The 23,445-nt window shown below is 44.2% G+C and overlaps 2 protein-coding genes across 4 annotated transcripts in view; both read right to left on the bottom strand.

Annotated features, from left to right (window-relative positions):
* Window positions 1-23: 23 nt before the first annotated feature.
* On the bottom strand, window positions 24-16,269 carry IL17D (interleukin 17D). Its single transcript, XM_054056738.1, has 3 exons — window positions 16,143-16,269; window positions 15,803-16,059; window positions 24-4,719 (listed from the first exon to the last, which is right to left on the bottom strand). Exons 1-3 carry the CDS (start codon window positions 16,155-16,157, stop codon window positions 4,404-4,406), a joined length of 588 nt encoding a protein of 195 aa, XP_053912713.1. The 5' UTR covers window positions 16,158-16,269; the 3' UTR covers window positions 24-4,403.
* A 4,891-nt stretch (window positions 16,270-21,160) lies between these two features.
* The window catches only part of IFT88 (intraflagellar transport 88), a 56,674-nt gene continuing 54,389 nt past the window's right edge, over window positions 21,161-23,445 (bottom strand). The window contains exons 25-26 of one of the 3 annotated variants that reach the window (XM_054078975.1): window positions 23,057-23,152; window positions 21,161-22,380 (exon numbers count right to left, since the gene is read on the bottom strand). In XM_054078975.1, the coding sequence (XP_053934950.1) occupies window positions 22,259-22,380; window positions 23,057-23,152 (218 nt within the window). In that variant the 3' untranslated portion in view covers window positions 21,161-22,258. Of the gene's footprint in view, window positions 22,381-22,406; window positions 23,153-23,445 lie in introns of those variants that run through there. The other 2 variants (XM_054078964.1, XM_054078956.1) reach the window with 2 other exon arrangements.

The following is a 23,445-nucleotide window of genomic DNA, read 5'->3' as shown; positions in this document are numbered from 1 at the left end:
TGTGCTTCAGGTTCTACTCATGTTCTGCAGGCTCCTTAGCTTGGAGTACAGCAAAAGTAAGTGGTAGCTCATACCACTACCTGGCAAAACGTAGGACTGACTAGACCTCCCTCATGTGTGCTACTCCACATATTTATGGCTATTCCCTTATCCTAGCAAGATTAATGGGTGTTTGAACTTTCTGAGCACAACAGAGCCTTTTTCCCTTGCCACTAGCCATATCACGTTTACTTGCAGCCATAGATTTCCTCCTACTCAGACAAACATCTTCATCTAATGACTGGCTAGTAAACCAAAACTAGCACCTCGGGCTTTTCTCAGCCCTCCTGCATGATATGAATTTTCCAACCTATCTTAAGTGATACTAGGGAAAAGAAAATAACCTCTTTACCAAGGATATTGTTTTGTGTTTTGTGGCTCCTAATGTATTCCAGGGACAACCTCATTGAAGGAAAAGGTTTTTCCTGGCACAACAAAAATTTTCTCAAATCAGCTGCAGCTGGCAGATAGTTTCAGTGTTGAATTGTTTGCATTTACTGGGCCTGGATTTGGTTCAATGAGGCATTTCATGTCTGCCTTGTGTCAACAGTTTGTGAGCCTTGAAGCAACTCCAAGGAACCCTCCCTCCCCCCCATGCAAATGAAAGACAAGGCTGCAGCAGCTGTTCCCAGAGGAATAGAAGCTGGAAAATGTCACACCACAGTTAAAATGAAACTGATATAAATCCAGGATGTGATGATGTCTTGAAAAAAACAAATTCCAAACAAACGCAAGCTGCATTTAATACTCAGCCTTTTCCACATAAGTAATGTGGAGAGGGTTTATATATGGAAGGATATTTTGAAGGTTAACAAATGTTTATGTAGCTCACAGTTCTTGATGTTAAGTGTTAACAAACAGTTGTTCACTAACAAATGATTATCAAACAGTTGCTCGTGCTGAAACATAAACATGGCTTTTAAGAGACATCTAAGTGGAAGGCTGGAGCAGGAAGCAAACTGGCTCAGCGAGAAAGTCTGGCACAGAAGAAGGTGAGGATTAGAAAAGGAAAATGGGCTTCTGAGTATGATAACATGAAGTTCCTTTTAACCATAGGAAGCTTTCTGCACTTGTTGCAGTATGACAAGAAGGTCGCCAACAAACATCATCAATTGATCCACTGAGGTTTTGCAGTTCTCTAGTATGTTCCTTTCAGTCATCCAATTCCTATATAGCTATCCATAAGCTAAAGCATCTGGTTTTCTGGATTGGCGAAATCGATCATGTTCCGTTTACCTGATCTTAGCCTGCAACTCTCGGGAATTCCCAGAACATGCTATAGTTACTTGAGAAACCTCAAAATGACTCCATAATTTCCAACATTATAGAATCATAGAATAGTTTGAGTTGGAAGGGACTTAAAAGATCATCCAGCTCCAGCTCCCTTGTCATGGGCAAAGGCACTTTCCACTAGATCAGGTTGCTCAAGGCCCCATCCTACCTGGCCTTGAACACCTCCAGGGATGGGGCAGCCACAACTTCCCTGGGCAACCTGTGCCAGTGCCTCACCACCCTCGTAGTGGAGAATTCCTTCATTACATCTAATGTAAATCTACCCTCTTTCAGATTAAAGCCATTCCGCTGTATCGTATCACTACACACTCTTGGAAAAAGTCCCTCCACAGCTTTCCTGTAGGCACTCTTTACGTACTTGAAGGCTGCTATAAGGTCTCACTGGATGCCTTCTCTTCTCCAGGCTGAACAACCCCAACTGTCTCAGCCTGTCTTCGTAGCAGAGGTGCTCCAGCCCTCTGATCATCTTTGTGGCCCTCCTCTGGACTCGCTCCAACAGGTCCATGTCTTTCTTACGTTGGGGGCCCCAAAGTTGAATGCAGTCCTCCAGATGAGGTCTCACAGGAGTGGAGTAGAGGGGAAGAATCCTCTCCCTCAACCTGCTGGCCACAGTTTTTTTGATCAGCCCAAGATATGGTTGGATTTTTGGGCTGCAAGCGCACACTGCCGGGTTTTGTTGACCTCATGAACCAACCCAAGTCTTTCTCAAAGCTGCTCTCCATCCACTTTCCACCTAGCTTGTATTTGTGCTATCCACTAATACTAGTGCTTGTGCTCCAGTAACTAATTTGTTGCAGACAAATTCCTATAACAAAAGCGTGTAGACAGACGAGTTTTGCTGTGGGGCAGTGTTTAGCTGGTAGTCCTTCTGGGTATTTACTAAATGTTAAGGGCTGTGTGGTTTGGCACATTTTATTGTTGTTTGGGTTTTTTTTTTAACTGCCTTTTACTGTGAAGACTTTGCTTTCTATACTGTGGAACCTGAAAGTGCAACTTCACCCTGTCTGAAAGTGTGCATGTGGTGAAAAACCCCACAGTTAAATAGTGAGAGGATACACTACTGAAGCATCATCTAACACAAGGTTTCTCCTGTTTCGTGGGCTGGCTGTCCTTTTGAGCCTTTCTGTCTTTGATTACCATTCCCCTCTTCTCAGACAGTGAGTTCTTCCATATTAGGAGGAAGGAGATAGATGTAATTGCTGCAAGTATTTACGTTCTCCAGGGAAGAGGTAACTACATTTAATTGCTGGGAGCAGTTAGGCAAGTAGTTGTTCTCTGAGCAGTATAAACAGTTCATGACCTTCTTTGAACTCTCCTTTGAGAGTCCCCTTGAGATAGAAGCATTACTATTTGAAGAAACACAGATCTAAAGACAAGTAGAATTGTGGAACAGCATCTGCACAAGAAACACAGTTATGAACTTCAATCTGACATTGTGATGGAATCTTTTATTGGTTTCTGCAGTTCTTAAAGATGTTTTAGGCTTTCTAAGAAGCTATACAGATTGCACTATAAAAATACTGTTATAGTAGACTGAGTCATAAACAGCACAGTAAATAATTATGCATGAAGACAAGGAGCTGTCATGTAATTTTCAGTCCCCATTTAACTTTTCTTTCTGCTTAGCTCATAGTCTTTCCATTCCTCAAGCAACGACACTCCAAAGGAGCATAGCATTGGGACACTCTCTGCTATGGATTAAGACAAATTTTGAGATTCTTGATGTAACGAATACATACGGTGTTTATTCTTTTTTGGTAATGACGCTGCAGTCACGAGTCTTCAACTGCAGAAGATATTCTAGGCTGTGCACCCAGAGGTTTATCAACTTTGGTGATTGTGTCCCTCTGAGAAGTTATGATTGTGCAAGACATGCCTGGTTATTCCCGATTCTCTTTCATTAGACTGAGTCAGCCTGAAGCCTCTTGTTCTGGAAATGCAGGGGTTTGTGTACCTAGGGTTTCTGCTTAGGGCTTGCCACCAAGACCTTGCAAGCTGCAAAAAGGGAAGGCTGCTCCTTGGCAGAGTAGTATCATTTGCTTGTGATTGTTACGTGTAGCATAGGGAAAAATGAGTAACACTAATTCTATAAATCAGCTGGATTTAACAAGTTTGGATTGGCAGACTCACTTCTATGTCATCTAGAGGTTAAGACCTAGGCTGTTTACTCAGTTTCAGTGTATCTGAGATGAAGCCTATCCTTAATTCTTATTTTTAATGGGGAATCTCCCCTCCTAACATGACAAAAGTGTTGGCCTTTAAACTGTACAGAATACAGTTTTGTCACAAGAAACAGTTAAGCAGTTAATGACGAATGAAATCTAATGCAGAATTCTTGGGAACCAAGCTGTGTGTTTCTAATTGGTATTTTCTGCATAATTAGACTTAGTCCACATCAGAAAAGTCTGCTGCAGTTTTGCAATATTCTAGCATGCGTTTTCTCCACCCTTTTGTACCCTCAGCAATTTGGCAAGTTCAAAAATAGCAAACATAGAATATTGTTTCATGAATTACTCAAACTCAGCAAAGGTTTCCCTGCTATAGTGTATAAAAAGCCAAAGATGTAACAGCCAAGAACACTGCTTGGTGTTGAGATACACAGTATAAAGGAAGGCTCTTCCAGGCTAAGAAATTATCCTTTTAACTGCTGATTTGGCACATGAATGCCAGGTATGTGATTTTTATATAAGAGTATTTAAAAGTGGAGTATAAGATATTCCTTAAAAACATCTACAACCAGTAGTTTGCTATAATAATAGCTAGCATGTCTTACAGTTGCATCATCTAAAATTTACTGTGAATAAGCAAGGATAAAATGTTCTGCTCTAAGTAAAAAGAAAAAGCTACTTTGGAATTTGCAACAAATACCTACTTGAAGTAAAGAAGTTCTGAACGTGAAATGTCATCTCTAATGATGTGAGTGACTAGACAAACCTTCCATCTTATAACTGAAATAATTGTAAGTAGAAAAAGAGGGTAAGGCAGTGTGTTTGCCACTGTGGTGCAGTTTCTTGAGGTGGTGAAATGATGAATATAGGAAACCAATACTGTAATGTGACTCTATATATTCTTCATTCTGATGACGGCTTGTTCTGGCTTACCAGCAACTTCACTTCTTGCTTATCTATGCTAGAATTTACACTTTCAGCCTCTTTTTCATGCTCAGGTACACAAGTGCAGCCCACTGGGATAGTGACGTAGTCTTCTGTGTAGACATAACGGCCCCCAGCACATGATGACGTGCGACGGAGGATGACAGTGGGCATGTACACAGGGGTGCTGCGGAAGTGAAAATTCTCCTCGCCAAAGATCCCCGTAAGGCAGCCTTTGCACAGGCAGTACGCTTCAGGAATGTATTTAGGATATCTTGTGGGATCATACGAAATTCTATACGGAATAAAAGAATAAAGAGTCATTAGTATCTCTAAAAACAGATACAGTCATCTGGAAAACATTAATGTGATTTGACCGTAAACAGTCGTTTAATATTTTTGTTTTCTTTTCCAGGAAAAATAGCTGTAGCTGTTCCTGTCTGGCTTCTTATTTGCAAAGTGTAAAGAAAAAACATGATGAACGTAGAGAACAGATCAGGTCGTACAGCGCACACTTTAGTATGAAGAGACTGGGGTTTAAGCAGAATAAGTTTTGCATTGTGGACTGAATGGGTAAATCAAGCAATAAAAAGGATACTTGGGCATTTCCAAACCTTTGATCTGCCTTGAGTTCTTAAAAAAATGGTACAGGTCTTCGTTAACATTATTACTGTTAACATTATCATTGTTGAAGCTATGACATGATGTTTTAAAATATTATAACTTAAATAGAATTAAATTGTACTATTATTTCTGCAACACTTTTTGCTCCCTAGTATACTTGGGGTTATAAAGTGCCTTCCTCTTGAAAGCAGAACTCTAGATTTCTTTCTCTAATTCACCTCCACTGTCGCTTCCTCTAACCAAAGAGTAACATTTGCATGTCCACACTGAGATAAACTGCAAAGTTAATTTTTTTTCTGCCTTCTCCTGCTGCATTTTGAAATATAGCATTGCCCCAAAGCTTCAGTGGTATAGCCTCTATTTTTTGTTGTCTTAGTTTGTTGTTTGACCCTTTCTTTTGCTTATTAACACCCTGTCTCTTGAAATTCCTGATTAGCAGGAGCTGGAAAGCTTGTAGCCTAAGTACAATTTGGACCAACAAAATCCAAGATCCAATGTTCTTCTCTGGATGTTGTTGGACACAGGAACAAAGATGTGATACTATGGTCTCTCACCACCCTCACAGGAAAAGTTTCTTCCTAATATTTAATCTCAGTCTCCCCTCTTTCACCTTAAAACCATTCTCTCTCATCATATCCCTGCACTCCCTGATAAAGAGCCCCTCTGCAGCTTTGAGTAGGTTCCCTTTAAGCACTGGAAGGCTGCTCTAAGGTCTCTACAGAGCCTTCTCTTCTCTTCTCTTCTCTTCTCTTCTCTTCTCTTCTCTTCTCTTCTCTTCTCTTCTCTTCTCTTCTCTTCTCTTCTCTAGGCAGAACAATCAACTCTCTCAGCCTAAAAAGTAACCTCATCAAAAGCTGGATTTTGGTTCTTCAGCTGTCTTGCTACATATATGCAGAGCCTTACACAAACAAGCCAGTGTGAACAAGCAGCTGTTGACGAGGCAGAAGGGAGCTGCCCTTTTCAGGAGAAACAACATCAGTTTATTGGTTAAAACAATCTGGAAACACATCTTTAGCCAAACAAACTTGATTATTCTATCATCAAAGAAAGCTGCCCTTTTTTGTTTTTTTCTAATGGTCATATAATCTGACCAGTTCTCTCATAACCAAGCATCTATGATGTCTCAGGTACATTTTGCAAAGCTTCTCTGTCCCTCTTATACTTGCTTCCTTTCCTCAGGAAATACCTTCATGTTACAGGATCTCACACCAATGTAAAAAAAATGTCTGGTAGCCAACAGAAGGGAAAAAAGTGGCACACAAGCTTTTCTCCCACGATACATTCCCTTTTCAAACTCTAGTGTGAATAATTTCAGTGGTGGATTGTTAAACACACCATATGTCAAGTCATTGGTATTTCCTTTACTGTATTATCTCTAGCACCTGGTTTATGATATTACTGGAAAGCATGAACATGCTTCTGGATGCAAACATAAGTTTTCAATAATAACAAGAGAACAATGTCACTGGAATCATGGTCCACAACAAGCTTCCCCTCTGAATTCCCATGTGGCAAAAGCCTGGCATAAATGAGGGTTTTTTTGAAGGATGGTGTGGCTTTCTGTTTCGTACAGAAAAATCTGTTATATTGCCAAGTTTGCTGTAGATACCTCTAACCATCGTGTGAGGACTGGCAGGAATCATAGAATAGTTTGAATTGGAAGGGACCTTAAAGATCATCTAGTTCCAACCCCCGTGCCACGGGCAGGGATATCCCACTGGCTCAGGCTGCCCAAGGCCCCATCCAACCTGACCTTGAACACCTCCAGGGATGAGGCAGCCACAATTTCCCTTGGCAACTTGTGCCAGTGTCTCACCACTCTCATGGTGAAGAAATTCTTCCTAATGTCCAGTCTAAATCTGCCCCTCTCCAGTTTATACCCGTCCCCCCTCATCCTATCACCACAAGCCTTTATGAATAGCCCCTCTCCAGCTTTCCTGGATCAGAAAGGATCCAAACCCAAAGATGGATCCAAAAGAGGCATGGTTTTAATTCCAGTCCAGCACGTCAAAGCTGAAGACTAACTATTTCTTCCTGAAATTAAACACTGAACTCAAATGTCACAAAACTTTGGAGCCATATGCAAGGTTCGGCATTTTCAGCTCAAGACCATTAAGAAAGGCCATATAACTACAGCCTCATTTTCATCTTTCTGGGCAACCCAAGTTGATTTGGGTCTGAACTGCTAACAAACAACATTAACCTAGCTCTATAAATGCAGCTGTGTCACCTGCTTCCTCTGTTTTCTTGTATTGAACATAATCACTCTGCGCATGTAATGACCACAGCCTCAGCTGCTGTAGTTTGATGTATCTCCACTACTCCAAGCACTACAAGTCATTTTATTCATGTCCTCACCTAGAACAGGGCAAACATCTTTGATCTGATTAATTAAATTGACAAAACACATGCGCCAATTTTGCACTGACTCATTCCTGTAAGTAGTGAAAGATCATAGAATGATAGAATAGTTTGGGTTGGAAGAGACCTTAAAGATCACCCAGTTCCAAACCCCCTGCCATGGGCAGGGACACTTCCCACTAGATCAGGCTGCTCAAGACCCCATCCAACCTGGCCTTGAAGATGCACCTAACTGGTGTGGACACAACAGAAGCACCTGGAGATGGAGAACCAGACAAGCGGTTATATCCTTATAGCAGCCTTAGAGTACTTAAAGGGGGCCTAACAGAAAAGCTAGGGAGTGGGTCTTTATCAGAGAGTGCAGCAATAGGACAAGGGGGAATGGTTTTACTTTGAAAGAGAGGAGATTTAGATTAAATATTAGGAAGAAATTTTCACTGTGAGGCACTGGAACAGATTGCCCAGAGAAGATGTGGCTGCCTCATCCCTGGAGGTGTCTAAGGCCAGGCTGGATGAGGCTTTGAACAACCTGATCCAGCGGGAGGTGTCCCTGCCCATGGCAGGGGGTTGGAACTGGATGGTTTAAGGTCTGTTCCAACCCAAACCATTTGGTGATTCTGTGATTGTAAGTGCAGCTTTCCACTGCCACCCAAGTGTCCCCTGCATCCTTGTGTCATTTGCTGTGGCCACTTCTGCAGACGAGCCATTTCAATAAAGGCTGCCCTTGTCCTGTGAACTCCAGTTAGTGGAATCCAGGCTAACTCTGCCTGGCCAGCACTCCTGATTTACAAATGGCAGGAGCAGTGAGCTACGCCTGGCTGCTGTGTTTTCATCTGCTGGAACAAGCAGCAGGTTTGTGCTGAACTGGAACTGCTAATGAAGTGTGACTAGTTCTAGGCTGCTTTTCCTTACGACCCTACGAGTGTTTTTAGAGCTCCTAGTGAAAAACAGACTTCCTGCCGTTTATGTACTAAGACTGGAAACTCAAGAGAAAAGTTTCTCTCAGAAGTAAAACTCCTGCAAAGACTTAACCTGTCTTGTCCTGTACAGCGACTTCCATATGTATTATTTTTAATAATATTATCACTTTGTAGTTTCCAAGCTTTTAAATCCAGTTGGTCAGATGCTGTGCTGGGGGAGGCGGACACAGCCCTCTTAGAAAACCACTGTTAACACCAGGCTAACAGCTGGATGTTATCAGAATTTTAATAAGCAGATCATCATCCCTTTTACTTTGCACTCTGAAATACTTACAGGATTAAGAGCTAACAACATTTTTTTTTCCTTCTTGGCAAGACATTTACTTCTCTCTAGCAGGTGTTCCTTTGTTCACATTATGCTTAGTTTGTTTTATATACAGGCAGTAAGAACAGTGCTTGCATAAAATAGCTTAGTGCTAACAGTTACTTTTCCGAAGAGTTGGACAAACAGGTACTGAAATAAAAAGGAGAACAGTTTTGTGTCCCCCTGTATTCTTTCCCTCGGCTGCATCTTTGGGATAGGCACACTGTGCTAAATCATAGAGTCACAGAATAGTTTGGGTTGGAAGGGACCTTAAAGATCATCCAGTTCCAAACCCCCTGCCATGGGCAAGGACACCTCCCACTAGTCCAGGCTGCCCAAAGCCCCATCCAACCTGGTCATCAGGACATCTCCAGGGATGGGGCAGCCACAGCTTCCCTGGGCAACCTGAGCCAGTGCCTCACCACTATCATAGCGAAGAAATTCCTCGTTATGTATAGTCTAAATCTGCCCTCTCTAGTTTATACTCATAGCCCCTAGTCCTATCACCACAAGCCTTTGTAAACAGTCCCTTCCCACCTTTCTTGTAGCCGCCTTTGGGTACTGGAATCTTGGAAAATGTCTTGGATAAGGTTCTTGAAAATCACTGGAGTGTTATTCGAAAAGAAAATCCCTTTTGTATGACTTTTTCAAAAGAACTGCAGACAAGTTTGAGTTTTACCAGTAAGGACAGACTTGCCTGTATTGCTTTTATGAAGATTTTCTGTAGACAAGCACTAAACCAAGGATGCTTATAAAACAAAACTGATTTTTGAAATACAGAAAAAACAAGATCGACTATGTCTGAGAGAGGGATTAGCTAACATGGGATTTCACTGTCAGATCAATAAAAAGTTAAATAATCAGATCAATAAAATTTACATCTCTCTTTTGCTGAACATTGATTCCTAGGGACTCAGTACAGGAAAAGTTGCTGAGAAATTTTGCTGATTATCTTACCTTACTGTGAATTTACAGCAGTAAATAATCTTAGAAGCACAGAATAGTTTGGGTTGGAAAGGACCTTAAAGATCACTTAGTTCCAACCCCCCTGCCACGGGCAGGGTCAGGTCCCACTAGATCAGGGTGCCCACAGAAATCATTACTTCTAGGCAGACTATAAGAAGTGCTTTGTTACTTTTCCAACAGTGACAATTTGCTTGGATACAAAGCAAAACAAAAAAAGCAATCTCAGCCTTTGCAAATCCAAGGCCCTAAACTCATTTCTCAACCCAGTAAGTGAACCCTTAATAAACACAGGATTAGACTCCAGAGAAAGGCCCAGAAGCCATGAGATTTGGAAATTCAGAAACAGGAATGACTTCTTGAATAGATGTAAAAGATTTTTTGCTAAATTCACATAGAAGCGTGTTTGCACAAAACTCGGAATGTACACATATAAAGTAGCTGTGAATGCTATTATAACCTTAAGACAACGGAGAATAAAAATAGAGCTGATGTAAGCAGCTGATGAATGAATGGTACCTGTGCTCTGCAGCACCATGAGCAGAATCACAAATCAGCACTACCTGTTAATTTTAGTAGGACCAGATTTTTAAACCATTACCCCAAGCTTCATGATGCAAACATTTAGGCTTGTGTTTAAAATTAATCCCCTTTTTAAGGCTCTTGTCCAAGGGTAACCTGTGTGTGCATCTCTGGAGCTGAGCTTGCATTGGTAAAGATTCACCATGCGTGTGGCTGCTATACTTTTTAACGATCAGCATTCATCCTGTGCTGTCACCGGGGATCCCTGGGTGGTACGACAACATTTAGCACCAATTCTTGTGAAGCAGCTGTGAACCACAGCACTTGTACAAGCAGGTGCTGTACAAGACTTCATTGACTATGTACTAAAAAGGACAAGCAACTCCTGGACAGATGTCACAAACTGACACGCAGTGAGCATGATGATTTTACAGCCTGATGACTTCATGGCAGAGCTTCTGCGGCTGGCTCTGGTTTTTGAAAAAAAATGGGTAATTCTTAGACCAACTTCCCAAAACGCTAGGCAAATCCAGTGTGCTCGAGATTTCATTCCCCTCAACTGACTCAACCCTGCTGTCTCTTTACAGCTCTACAGGGTGAAGAGCAACTTGGGTGATTAAACTTCATGCCTTGAGTTATATACTGATCTCCTGTGGCCATCAGGATGGAATTTCAGTATCAGGGAGATGAATTAATATTCTTCCCCTAACTTTTGCCTCAAACACCAACTGCTGGTTGCTGTCAGCAGCAGGATTGTGGACCAGATGGATCTGTAGTGCAATCCATGTGCAACTCCTGTATCTCTGGGTTGTAGCAAGCCAAAAATGAGGTAAGTCTAGATTTTTGTATAACCAAAGTAAAGACTAAGTAATAGAAAATAAATAGTAACCATAGAACAAAGGCAAGGAAAGAAGCCACACAAGAATAATCTGTATTTTGAGTCAATCAAACCTAATTCTTCCACACTAAATAGAATGACAAACTCACATATATGCCATGCAGTAGGGTGAATGGTATACACAGATCTCTAAGCAATATATTTGATTCTTTCTTACAAATGCTGATATGAAAAAAAATCAGTTGACTTAAGCTGAAGGGTCATGTGAGCAGTACAATTAAAAGAAGCAGCGTTAAACAGCTGGGAACAGGTGCCGAGGGAGATGTGGAGGGGAAGGTTAAGTAGAGACAGACTTAATATCTTTATTATTAATGACCTGGAATGGGGACTATAAAGAGCACAATAATGAAATTTGCAGATGGTAACAATGGGAACTGCTGCAACACCAATGAAGACAGAGAAACAGCATGAGATAACTCAGACATTAAAATGCAGGTCAAAAAGGAAAAAGACCCTTTGTGCACACAGAAGAAATCATCTGCACTGTAACTCTTTAGGGGGAGAAAATAAATTGGAGAGAAAGATGTCTGTAAGCCACACTGAAGCAGGGTGGGAATCTTGATTCAAGTTTCAACCAGTCACATTCATGCTTTGAGGGGTGTCCTATCAGGATGTACAAGAGGGGGATGCCTATAGAGAATTCAGTTCTGGGCATTCACTACTAGAACAACTCCAGCAATTCACAGGCAGTTCAGGAGATAGCAACGAAACTTGGCAAGGTGAGGGAAAGACAGCAACTCGTGAGGAAAGATTAAAAGAATGAAATATAAGTAGGCTTGTCAAGAAAGTTATGTGTTACAAGAGACAGTATTATGCAATTTTCCATAATAACACCCCCGCCATGAAGAAGAAATTGTTGGGATTGTGTTAGTGGAACTTGGTTAACCATTGGCAAGATGTGCCATTAGGTAATCTTTAACGGGAAGCTGCATGTCGGTTTTAAAGATACGCCCTAGCTCTATCGGGATTTGGGAGCTTGCTTCCAGAGTATCCATGAGAACACTACAGAACAGACCAGATCTTCATAATGTCTGGCTTCAAAATCTATGAAATATCAGACTGTAAGAGCAAATGCACAGTACTGTTCATATTGAGCAATTCTGTATTTTACACTTTCATTACAAATCTTGCAATCTCTGTTGCTGTCTCATTGCACGGTAACAGTAGACTAAAATTGGGACGGAGGAAAAAAAAGCTGTAAATGAGATCTGTTAACTAGATAGCGTGCTCAGGCCTCTGTAACCTACAGAAACCTTTTTACCACTAAATATAATTTTAGATTTTGCCTTTGACAGTGTAATACTTTTCTTTTTTCACTACCTTTTAAAATTTCTAGCTTGGAGATGTCATCAAGTTATTTGATGTGAATGGTTAGTGGTCTGATTGAAAACATTTTGTTAAAAAGTACAGCAGATTTATAGCCTTTTAATAAAATTTTTGTAAGTCAGGCCCCAAATATCAGCAGGTTCTCAAGAAGTTTGCCTACACAGTGCTCCAATTGAAAAATACCTGCCCAATGAGATGTGAGCATGGAAGTCACTGTTTTCAGATGAGGAGAACAATTTTCTGATAGCACTAGTATTTGGCAAGACCAACATAAAAAATACCTGAGCCTAATGGTGTTCCATGCCTCATACTTGCTTTTTACACACTTAGATAGCTTCAAAAATCCTCAGTCTGCTTACAGAGAATGAATAGTCTAAATAGTCTAAAAATACTTTGTTTATGAAAGGCTTATTGAGCAAATAAACCATCTTTCTCTCAGTAGGATTACTTCTTGAACTGAAAGTGGGCAAAACCCATACTACAAAATAAATGTTTATTAGAGATCACTAACAAGGAGATATTTCAGTTTTCTGAATACACAGTAACAGCATCAAGGTATGTATAAAGGATCATGTACAGAAAGTAGCAAGAAAGTCGGTTTCTTTTCAGTTTGTGCGTGTTTTAGCTTCCTGTTCTCTGCAGTGTCTTTACAGACAGGTGAAAACAGAGAACCCAATTCTGTCACCAGAAGACTTCATAGTGATCACATGCTGGATTTAGTGTTTCTTCACAGAAACATCAGTGTTTTCCAAGCTTTTCCAGAGTTCCCTACAGCAATGCAGACCCTTGTTTTGTGCATTAACCAGCCTAACAACAGATTTACTTTACATAGTGACTTTTATGCCCCCTTAAAAATAGTCTGTCAGCCCCTGTTCCACCTCAAGGGAGGCTGAGGTTTGCAAAGCCTTGTTTGAAAACATGAATGTGGAAAATCAAAGTACTCATTTCTTGCCTGTGCTCCTACAGCAAACTGGACTCTCCAGCAAACTGGACAGTAAGCCCTTGCGACTGTTTGTAGCAGGGTAGGTGAAGATACGGCTCTGCTGGTACCTAACAAGAACACACGCTGTACTCTGATGTATTTTAGACACCAGCACAATGTCTGGAGTCAGGGAAAGCATCTGAGCCCCTTGGGGGCTGCTCCAAAGTCAGGAAGAGCCTTCTTGGTGAGGGTCACTTCCTCTTGGTGTGAATTTCACATATGACCATCGCCGAAGTGACTTTATGAGGGGCAGTGTGTGCTCCTGTGGGTGTGTGTATCTGATCTCCATCTCACAACTTGTTCAACCTCATTCATTGCTTATTTCTCTTTCTGCCCATTAGCCTTACTGCTCATACAGGTGGTTTTTTTAATACATTTACCTAATATGTCCCTATTTAGATGTCTACTTCACATCCTTCTGCCAGAGTGTGAAGAAGGTGTCTAAGAAGCCCACTAGCATCTTAGCCTGGAACAGAAACAGCGTGGCCAGCAAGACCAGGGAGGTGATTGTGCCACTATACTCGGCACTGGGGTGGCTGCATCTTGAATCCTGTGTTCAGTTTTGGGCCCCTCACTACAAGAAAGACATTGAGGTGCTGGAGTGTGCCCAGGGAAGGGGAGTGAAGCTGGTGAAGGGGCTGGAAAACAAGACTTATGAGGAGCAGCTGAGGGAACTAGGCTTGTTTAGCCTTGAGAAGAGGAGGCTGACTGTCTACAACTACCTGAAAGGAGGTTGTAGAGAGGTGAGTTCTGGTCTCTTCTCCCAAGTGATGGGTGATAGAACGAGAGGGAATGGCCTCAAGCTGCATCGGGGGGATTCAGATTAGACATTAGGAAAAATTTCTTCACAGAAAGGGTTATTGGGCACTGGCAGAGGCTGCCCAGGAAGGTGGTTGGGTCACAATCTCTAGAGGTATTTAAAAGCTGAAGTGCTCAGGGATATGGTTTAGCGGTAGACAGCTACAGTTGGACTTGATGATCTCAAAGGTCTTTTCCAACTTAGTGATTCTACAATTCTATGATTCCATAATTCTGATTCTGTAATTGTACGATTCTATAACTCTACGATTCTATTATTTTATCATTCTATAATTCTTTTATTCTATGATGCTGTGATTCTATCAGTCTGATTCTATGACTCCATAATTCTATGATTCTATGACTCTATAATTCTATAATTCTATGATTCCATAATTTTAAGACTCTATGATTCTATCATTCTATAATTATGGGATTTTATGATTCTGCGGTTCCATATTGCCATCATTCCATCATTCTACCAGTCCACTCTCTGTTGCTGCGACCCCTTTCACCATCGCCAGACTCCGTCCCCCTGCCCCCCCGGTCCCCCCATCACCTTCTCCCCCCTGCTCCCCCCGTCCTCCCCATCCCGTCTGTCCCCCCCGTTCCCCCTATCCCCCCACCCCTCCCGTCTCTCCCTGTTCCCCCCTACCACCCCCTATTCCCCCTATCACCCCGTGTTGCCCCCCCGTTCCCCTATCCCCCCCGTCCCTCCTATTCCCCCCATTCCCCTCCTATCCACCGCTGTCTCCCCTACTCCCCTATCCCCCCCATCCCCCTGTCTCCCCTGTTCCCCCTATTCTCCCCGCCCCCCTATACCCCCTGTTCCCCTGTCTCCCCTGTCCCCCCATCCCTCCCATTCCCCTCCTATCCCGCACCGTCCCTCCTACTCCCCTATCCCCTCCGTCCCCCTGTCCCACATCCCTCACTGTCCCCCCTGCCCCTCCGTCCCCCCTATTCCCCCATCTCTCCCCATCCCCTACAACCCTCTGTCCGCCGTCCCCCATCCCTCCCTATCCCCCCATACTCCCCTGTCCCCTTATCCCCCCATCCCCCCTAACCTCCGTCCTCCCAAGACATTCTCGCCCCTGTCCCTCCTGTCCCCCCTGCCCCCTATTCCGCCTAACCCCCGTCCTCCCAGTCCCCATCACCTTCTGCCCCGTCCCCCCATCCCTTCCTATCCTCCCATCCTCCCGTCCTACTCATTCCCCTCATCCCCCCTATTTCTCCCCCATACCCCCATACCCCTGTCCCCTCATCACCTTCTCCCCCATCCCCCCACCTCTCCCTATCTCGCCCATCCTCCCCTCTCCCCCCCGTCCCCCATCACCTTCTCCCCCCTGTCCCGCTCATCCCTCTCCATCCCCCATCCCCCTCTATCCCCCCGCCCCTGTCCCCCTTGTCCCCCCGTCCTCCTTGTTCCCCCTCATCCCCCCATCCCTCCCTATCCCCCTCGTCCCCTTCTATCCCCCTTGTCCCCCCCGTCCCGTTGTTCCCCCTATCCTCCCAGCCCCCCTGTCCCCCTCATCCCTCATGTTCCCCCGATCCCCCTCACCCCCCGTCCCTTCTGTCCCCCCCTATCCCCCGGCCCCCCTCTATTCCCCCCCCCCCCGTCACCTGTACGCCCAGGGCGAGGCGCTGCGCAGGTTGACGGGCCCTCGCCCCCTGGTGCCCGCGGGGCAGCTGCGGTTGCGCTCGGGCTGGAGGGTGTGATGGAAGGCGCTGAGCATGCCGGCCGCCAGCCGCCCGTACAGCTGCTCCAGCAGCTCCTCGGGGCGCTCCCCGCAGCTCCGGGGGCGCTTGGAAGCTCTGGCGGCTTCGCGGGGCAGCGGGAGCAGCGCCGCGCACAGCAGCGCCGCCAGCGCCGCCCGCACCTGCAACGACGCCGCCGTCATTCCAGCCCCAAAATCCCAGCCCTGAGCGTCCCCTGAGCCCGGTCCCAGCCCCGGCCCCTCACCCGGCCTCGCTGCATGGCGCTCGGACAGCCCGGACAGCCGCCACACGGAGAGGGACCCGCCGGAGACGCGGGAGCCCCGAGCCGGGAGGGGCGAGCGAGGAGAGACGGGAGCGCGTCCTGCGGGGGAACCGGGGGGAGCAGAAGGGGTTAACGGGGACCTGCCGTGGGGAGCAGAAGGGGTTAACGGGGACCTGCCGCGGGGAGCAGAAGGAGTTAATGGGGACCTGCCGCGGGGGGTGAGCTGGGGTTCCCTCAGATCTCATCCACAACATCCGTGGCACAGAGATGAGCCGGGGTTGCCTCCGGGTTGCCTCAAGTCCCTTCCGTGGAGATGAGCTGAGGTACCCTCAGGTCCCTTTTGCGGACATGACATGGGTTTCCTCAGGTCCCTTCGGTGGAGATGAGCTGAGGTTGATCCTCATGTCCCTTCCATGGAGATGAGCCAGATTTTCCTCGGATCCCTTCCACGATATCCATAGAGTGGAGATGAGCATTCAAGGTCAGGTTAGATGGGGCTCTGAGCAACCTGATCAAGTTAAAGATGTCCCTGCTCCTGCAGGGAGGGGTGGACTTGATGACCTGTAAAGGTCCCTTCCAACCCAAAGCACTCTATGATGCTATGATTCTATGATATTCCTCTTCCTGTGATAAACCGGTATCTTTTCTCAGCACTTTTGGAGTAGCGTGAGGATGTCATGTATGGCTTTGCAAAACATGACTTCTGTGCACATCCTTTGTACGCACTGACACTTCTTGGGGAGGTCTACCTCAAACAGCAGAGCAGAAGAAGACGAAACGATGGCACAGAATTACATTTCCAGTGAGTTTAGGCTTTGAGTCTCATCTAACCAATAATTCTAATGATTAGCAATCTCATTGATTCAAAGAATCCCACAAGGGCAGCAAATGAGATTCTTTTAAGTGGGGATTGAAAGAGTGCTACGCGTAAGTGCTCTTATGGCATAGTCTACCCCAGAGACGTTGGAATCATAAAAAATTCAGTTACACACCTTGGAAAAACTTAGGTTCTTCCTTTAGAAGTTACTAAGATGTTACTAAGGTACCGTTGTCATTGACACTGATTTATAATTTTCTTAGAATATGAGGGGGTTTAAGATATCTGTATAGTGAAATATTGGAAAAAAATATCTTTAGTAATAAAAAGTCTGTCCTGGATTTGATGCAATGTATGATAATATTTCAATCAATAAATTCAGCCATATGGACCTTTACATGGATCTGTAGGGAATTCCAGTGCTCATGACTGTTTTCTAAGAGAAAACAGACAAGGCAGTGAGAAGTTTTCCTTCAGTGGGCCCAGGTGAAAAAATTTCTAGTGACAGAGCATAGAACATCCCACCCTTGCCCGTGACAACAGTCAGGGTGGTGGCAAGGTCTGTATGGAGTCCACAGACTGTGTCCTGCCTCATCCTGCTGGCCAAAGGAGATGACTCTTTGCTCTTTGTAATGGGAAATGGAGCCATTGTTTTGAAAAACGTGGCCCGCTCATTTTCATACGCTCTGTGATTGGCTCATGGCCATTTCTTAGCACCAGTCACCCCTTCTTGTCAGCCCAAGAAGGGCCCTCAGAGCAGGAAGTCCCCTCCTACAACACACACAGGGGGCACCACTTTGTTTCAGAGGGTCTAGGACAACTCTACACAGCCAACTCTCTCTTCAGGGACAACTCTGTGTGAGGACCCCCAACCCTAACCCTTCCTGAGTAGAGCTGCCCCTGCAGAGAGTCAGCCGTGTAGGGTTGTCTCACAGAGAGTCGTCCTGCAGAGAGTTGTCTGCCATGGAGAGCTCGCCATGGAGAGTTGGCCTTTTCAGGTTTCAGATGCCACTTTATGGCAGGTAGTTGGCATTTCCAACCATCTCATGGCCCACATGTTTTCATCCTGGCTTGTAGCTGGCTGACAGGACCCCTTACAGCTTCTGTGGAAGTACGTGACAACAGGAAGCCCTTGCCCACTGCACACATGGAGATTGCTGTCATTGACGATGTCATACCTGCACGTGTGTCATACAGCTTCCAACTGTGATCAGACAGTTGTCATGCTTTGAAACCATCATATCACCATGTTCTCAGAACACCCTCGGAGTGGGTCCCCACTTCTTTGTGTCAGGAAGTGTTTCTGTATGATGTACAGATTTATAGAGATTTCTGTACATGGACAAGTGTCTCCCAAAAGACCACATAAACAGGAACCAGCCAATGGGTTCATGAATCAGAAAACTTTATTTTTGAGGGAAGTTTCAGACAGAGAGGGCGGGTGGTGCAGAGCTCATGTCTTGTAGGCACTTTTGTACCTGCTGGCAGAAAACAACAGCTAGTTTTTATGGTTCATAAGTGTTCTTAATAGTCTCCCAGGCTTCTCCTGTTGCCCTTTGGTGTTTCAACCATATAATATTGTAAAGTTTCCACGGGCCAAAACTGTATCAGGGAGCGCACTACTGGTCTTACAGGATGAATAGTTACACATCAGCTCTTCTGCTCTACACCTGTCATGGCAATGCTGCAATTCCAGTAGAGATGTAGCCATAGTTAATACAATTTTGAAGGAGATGAACCTGCGCTGAACCATTTTCACTGTCAGCAAGTTGAAGCTGACAGTGTTGCAGCTGGATCACATGGTTTTCTGTCCGTTCCACTGTGCTTGCAAAGTAACATGCAAATACATCCTCATCTGGAGCACTGTATAATCAAATCCTGATGCCGTAAGAAACAACATGTTCCAGAAGTTCCTGGGAGTTTGTGCAGGAGTGGAACAAAAGTGCATTCCTGTTTGTAAAGCACAGAATTTTACAAAACGAACAAGTCAGGCATCTGGGCAAACCAAACCAAGAAAGTGCTACCAATCAAAATCTCTCTGATGCCCATAGGGGTGTTTCTATAGACCAAGTCGTACACCTTTATCATAGACAGAGCTATGCAATTGCAATGTTTGATTAGATGCTTTACTCATATAGCTTCATGTTAGAAGACCATGACTGTTTCTTGTCTGTCTTCCCCTTTGCACAGTTTCACAGGCTCATCTATGCTCCCTGCTGTACCACAGTCCCAAATACTTTCTTCCACCATGATTAGTCAGGTACCTCATTCCACTGCAGTTTGTAGCTGAAAATGCTCCCTCCTGCTTGACACATTGCATCCTAGAGGCCCGGGTCTTCCAAGACAATAAGCCTGACAGAAAAGGACTACCATGATATCCAGGGAGGTGTCAACCCATGACTGGAGCAGTAGATGTGACAGCACTGAAGAACAGGCAAAAGAAACCTGGGTCTCAGGTGTGACCCTAAGGCTAAGTCATCTGCCCAAGTCCTTCTCTGAGCACTGTTCAGCAAAATTGCTTTTCCATCTCCCCTCTTTTGTCTTTTTGACTGATATTTCATGGAAAATACTAAACATGTAGAGACTGTTATATTGGGTATCAGTGCCGAGGTTTTGACTGCAGAGGTAGCCTTGGTGAAGAGAGGTCAGGGCTGCCCAGTGCCCGAGACAGCAAGTTCCTGCAGGCTCTACAACCAGAACGTACCCAGATAACATCACCACATGGACTCTGTGTCGACTGGTGTGCACTGGCTTTGGGCTACTGTCATGGAGTGGAAAAAAAGTAAAATGGTGAAGTCCACACTGAAACTGGGGAGCCAACAGAGACAAAAGCGGCAACACATTTCTGTGTTTCTCATTCTAAAAGACAACGAAGGTCTCCCCTGCCAAGCTGAACAGAGTCAAAAAGCCAAAGACTGCTCTGCCTTGGTATGTTAGCATTGCAGTTTGGCATCCAAGTTCTTTAGCCACATAAACCATCTATTCTTTCCCTTTCTGTCTCTACCTGCAGCAGATGAGGTTATCTTTCCTCCTTTCTCTCCTGCTGCTAAGACCTGCAGAAAGACCTGCAGAAATAAGACAGGTGGCATCCACTTCCTCCTCATGCTCTTTTCTGTCCTCTAGAAGGATCAGCCCCCAAAGCTTACGGTGTCTTTCTTCTTTGGTGAACTCCTCAGGATGTTCCATAAGCTATGCTAAATGTTCTCTACTTACAGCACCAAGCAGAATCTGGCACAGTCCTGGACTGAGCGCTGCACCAGTATCAAGGGAGACACATTCCGTATAGAGCAGTTCATTAACTGGACCATAAACCCACAGGACCACATTCCTGCAACAGTGCTGTCACAGAAGTATTTCTACCCACTTGCAGGTCTCATCTTATGAGACCAGGCAGATGTTTTTAAAACATGAAAAGAACATTTCAGAATAGCTTCACTAGCACAGGCTGACCAGGGAAGTTGTGGCTGCCCCATCCCTGGAGGTGTTCAAGGCCAGGCTGGATGGGGCCTTGGGCAGCCTGGTCTGGTGGGAGATGTCCCTGCCCATGGCAGGGGGGTTGGAACTGGATGATATTTTAAGGTCCCTTCCAACCCAAACTATTCTACAATTCTATGATTTCATGGACATTTGAAGAGAACTTCCCAGTGCCACTAGTCAGGGAACAGCGTGAGTACCAAGGCTGAGAATGAGCACTGGAGGTTTTAGAAGACTGAATCTTTGCATTTCGAAGTGCAATAACCCAGGTCTAACAATTAAACCAAAGTCCCTGCCACCCCAGCGTACCAGTTTTGGAAGAATTTATTAGGAAATTCTGAACACCAGCATACTATTGTTACCCATGAAATGTGATACAAACCAGCAACCCCAGGTTCCTGTTTAACGCGCCTCTATGACTTCAGATCAAACTTGTTCAATCTGTAACTAACATTATGGTTTCGGTAATTCACGACTTTGCACACGCAAATCCTAGGCTGTAGAAAGCTGCCTCTGTGTATTGGCACTGACAGTGTCACAATCGTAGAATAACGGTTTGGGTTGGAAGGGACCTTAAAGATCATCCAGTTCCAAGCCCCTGCCATGGGTAGGGACACGTCCCACCAGATCCAGCTGCTCAAGGCCCCATCCAACATGGCCTTGAACACCTCCAGGGAAGGGTCATCCACAGCTTCCCTGGGCAACCTGTGCCAGGGTCTCACCACTCTCAGCGTGAAGAATTTCTTCTTAATGTCTAATCTAAATCTTCCCCTCTCCAATTTAAAGCCATCTGCCCTCATCCCATCACCTCATGCCCTTGTAAAACGTCCTTTCCCAGCTCTCCTGTAGCCCCCTCCATGTACTGGAAGGTCACTATAAGGTCTCCTTGGAGCCTTCTCTAGGCTGAACAACCCCAACTCTTTCAGCCTGTCCTCATACGGGAGGTTCTCCAGCCCTCTGATCATCTTCGCAGCTCTCCTCTGGACCCTTCATGGTTCATGAAGAAGCATGAACACAGAACAGAGCCATTCCAACAGCTCCATCTCCTTCTTATGTGGAGGATTCCAGAACTGGACACAATACTCCAGGTGGGGTCTCACAAGAGTGGAGTAGAAGGGCAGAATCACCTCCTTTGACCTGCTGGCCACACAATCCTCATGTAATTTTGAAAGCTGAAATCTAATTAGCAATTCTGAACAAATAAGATTGAAATCCTACCCACTGACCGTTTGAAATAAAAAAACCCTCCTAATTGCAAAAATACCTAAGAGATTGCCAGGAGACTGCAAACTGGCCCGAGCTTGGCTAAGCACAGACTAAAATGAAGACTCATTCTTCAGTATCAAGTGCTTTGCTGAACTGAGGTCTTAAAGCTGACCAAGGTCATACCCAACATCTTCAGAAAGTTGATTCCCAGGCCTTAGGTAGGCTCTGGCTTTGCATGAGGGAAATGGGTCTTTCAAACTGTGAGGTATTTTGCAGTGAAAGGTGAAATTTCAGAGACTGCTGTGTTGCCTATTATCATGGGATGTATCTCTGAAAGCAAAAGCTTTATGCATTTGATACAGCTTGTAATGAGTTTGAATACCTGTGTAGTTTTCATGTGTAAGTAAAAACCTCAACATTATTTTATTTAATCAATTGTAAAAGACACCGCAACTTCAAATCCAGGTTTTTAATGTAAGATAGCAGATAGCCAAAGTATTTCACAAATATTGTATCAAAATCTGCTACAAAAATCATCGTGCATAATTTTTTTTCTGCCAAAACTTTTAAAAGGAGAAAAAAATTATGAGTTGACCATATGCTATTCTGGAAGCAAATCCTCTCCTAGTTGTTCATCTGCAAAGTCATCTTCCTCAGCTCTTTTTCTTGCCGCAGTTTTTGGTCTTTCTGCTTGTGGGCCAAGTGGATCTATGTAGAAGGCATCTAGGGTTTAAATAAATACATTTGAAACAGTTACCTGCAAGTAATTTTCGCTTGGTTTCAAACCTATACAATCAAACACAACAATGGGCTTTAACCTTGCACATCTGGACGGTGCCTTTGAAATGCAGACCAGAAAAAGCGCATGAACACTGAGGCAGAACAAGATACAACATTTGGGAAGCGAGGCTCGGCACAAGAGCAAAGTACCTGAGTGCCAGCAATACAAGGGTTTTTTTTCCTTCTTTTTTAAAATAAATATTTCTCTAATTTATTACAGTCATTAAGTTAGAAAATGACTTTGGAAAAGTGCATGGAACAGGAAGACCAATGACTTGGTTAAGGGAAGGGCGTTTTAGGAAGTAACACATTCCACATGGCTTTGGGATTTTAAAACCCTTTGAAATTCAGTCTTAGTGAAGAACTGCAGATCTGCAAGAACTGACTAACAGATGCAGCAGACAGATAGGTATCAAAAGGAATAAATATTTACATAGGTCACATTCTTTAATCTTTAACATTATTTTTTGTGAACTCCGGACAATAATGAGGTAAAGCCGTTCTTCACATTTATTTCATGTGGAAAATTGTCTGAACATGCTCTTCCAAGAACTTAGTTTTTCCATCTCCCCCCTCTCTCAGGGCCAGAAAAGTAAGAAGGTGTGAGATGCCCACTTGCCTATTTCTTTCCTGATGCTACTTTCATAGGGTTCATTTGCTCCAGGCAAAGCTTTTAGTTTGGCACTCAGTCTTTCCCCTTTGGTGCCACCACTCTCTGGGGGGAAAAAAGAAAAGTTGAAGACAAATAACATGCTGTTACGTTCTGTGAAATTACGATACAAGAACAACATAAATTCAGCTACTATCTGTCAAACAAGATCTGGATGAAACCATCTTTTCAGATGGATACAGTACTCATTTGTAATAGTGGTCATTAAAACACAACAGACACTGTGTCCACATGTGTGTGTGAGAAATAAAAAAAAAAATATATATACAGCCTTATTTATTATACTTCAGCATAAACACATTAAAATATTTCTGCTTCAAATGCTGACATTTCAGTTG

The sequence above is a fragment of the Cuculus canorus genome, chromosome 1 (genome assembly GCF_017976375.1).
Source record: "Cuculus canorus isolate bCucCan1 chromosome 1, bCucCan1.pri, whole genome shotgun sequence".
Lineage (NCBI taxonomy): Eukaryota > Metazoa > Chordata > Aves > Cuculiformes > Cuculidae > Cuculus > Cuculus canorus.
Note: the sequence above shows the minus strand (reverse complement) of the source record. Positions and strands in the feature narration are given on the sequence as shown.

Coding starts and splice junctions, on each gene's coding strand:
- IL17D (XM_054056738.1), bottom strand. Junction 4,720..15,802: donor GCCTCGCCCTGGGCGTACAG/GTGACGGGGGGG, acceptor TATTCCGTATAG/AATTTCGTATGATCCCACAA.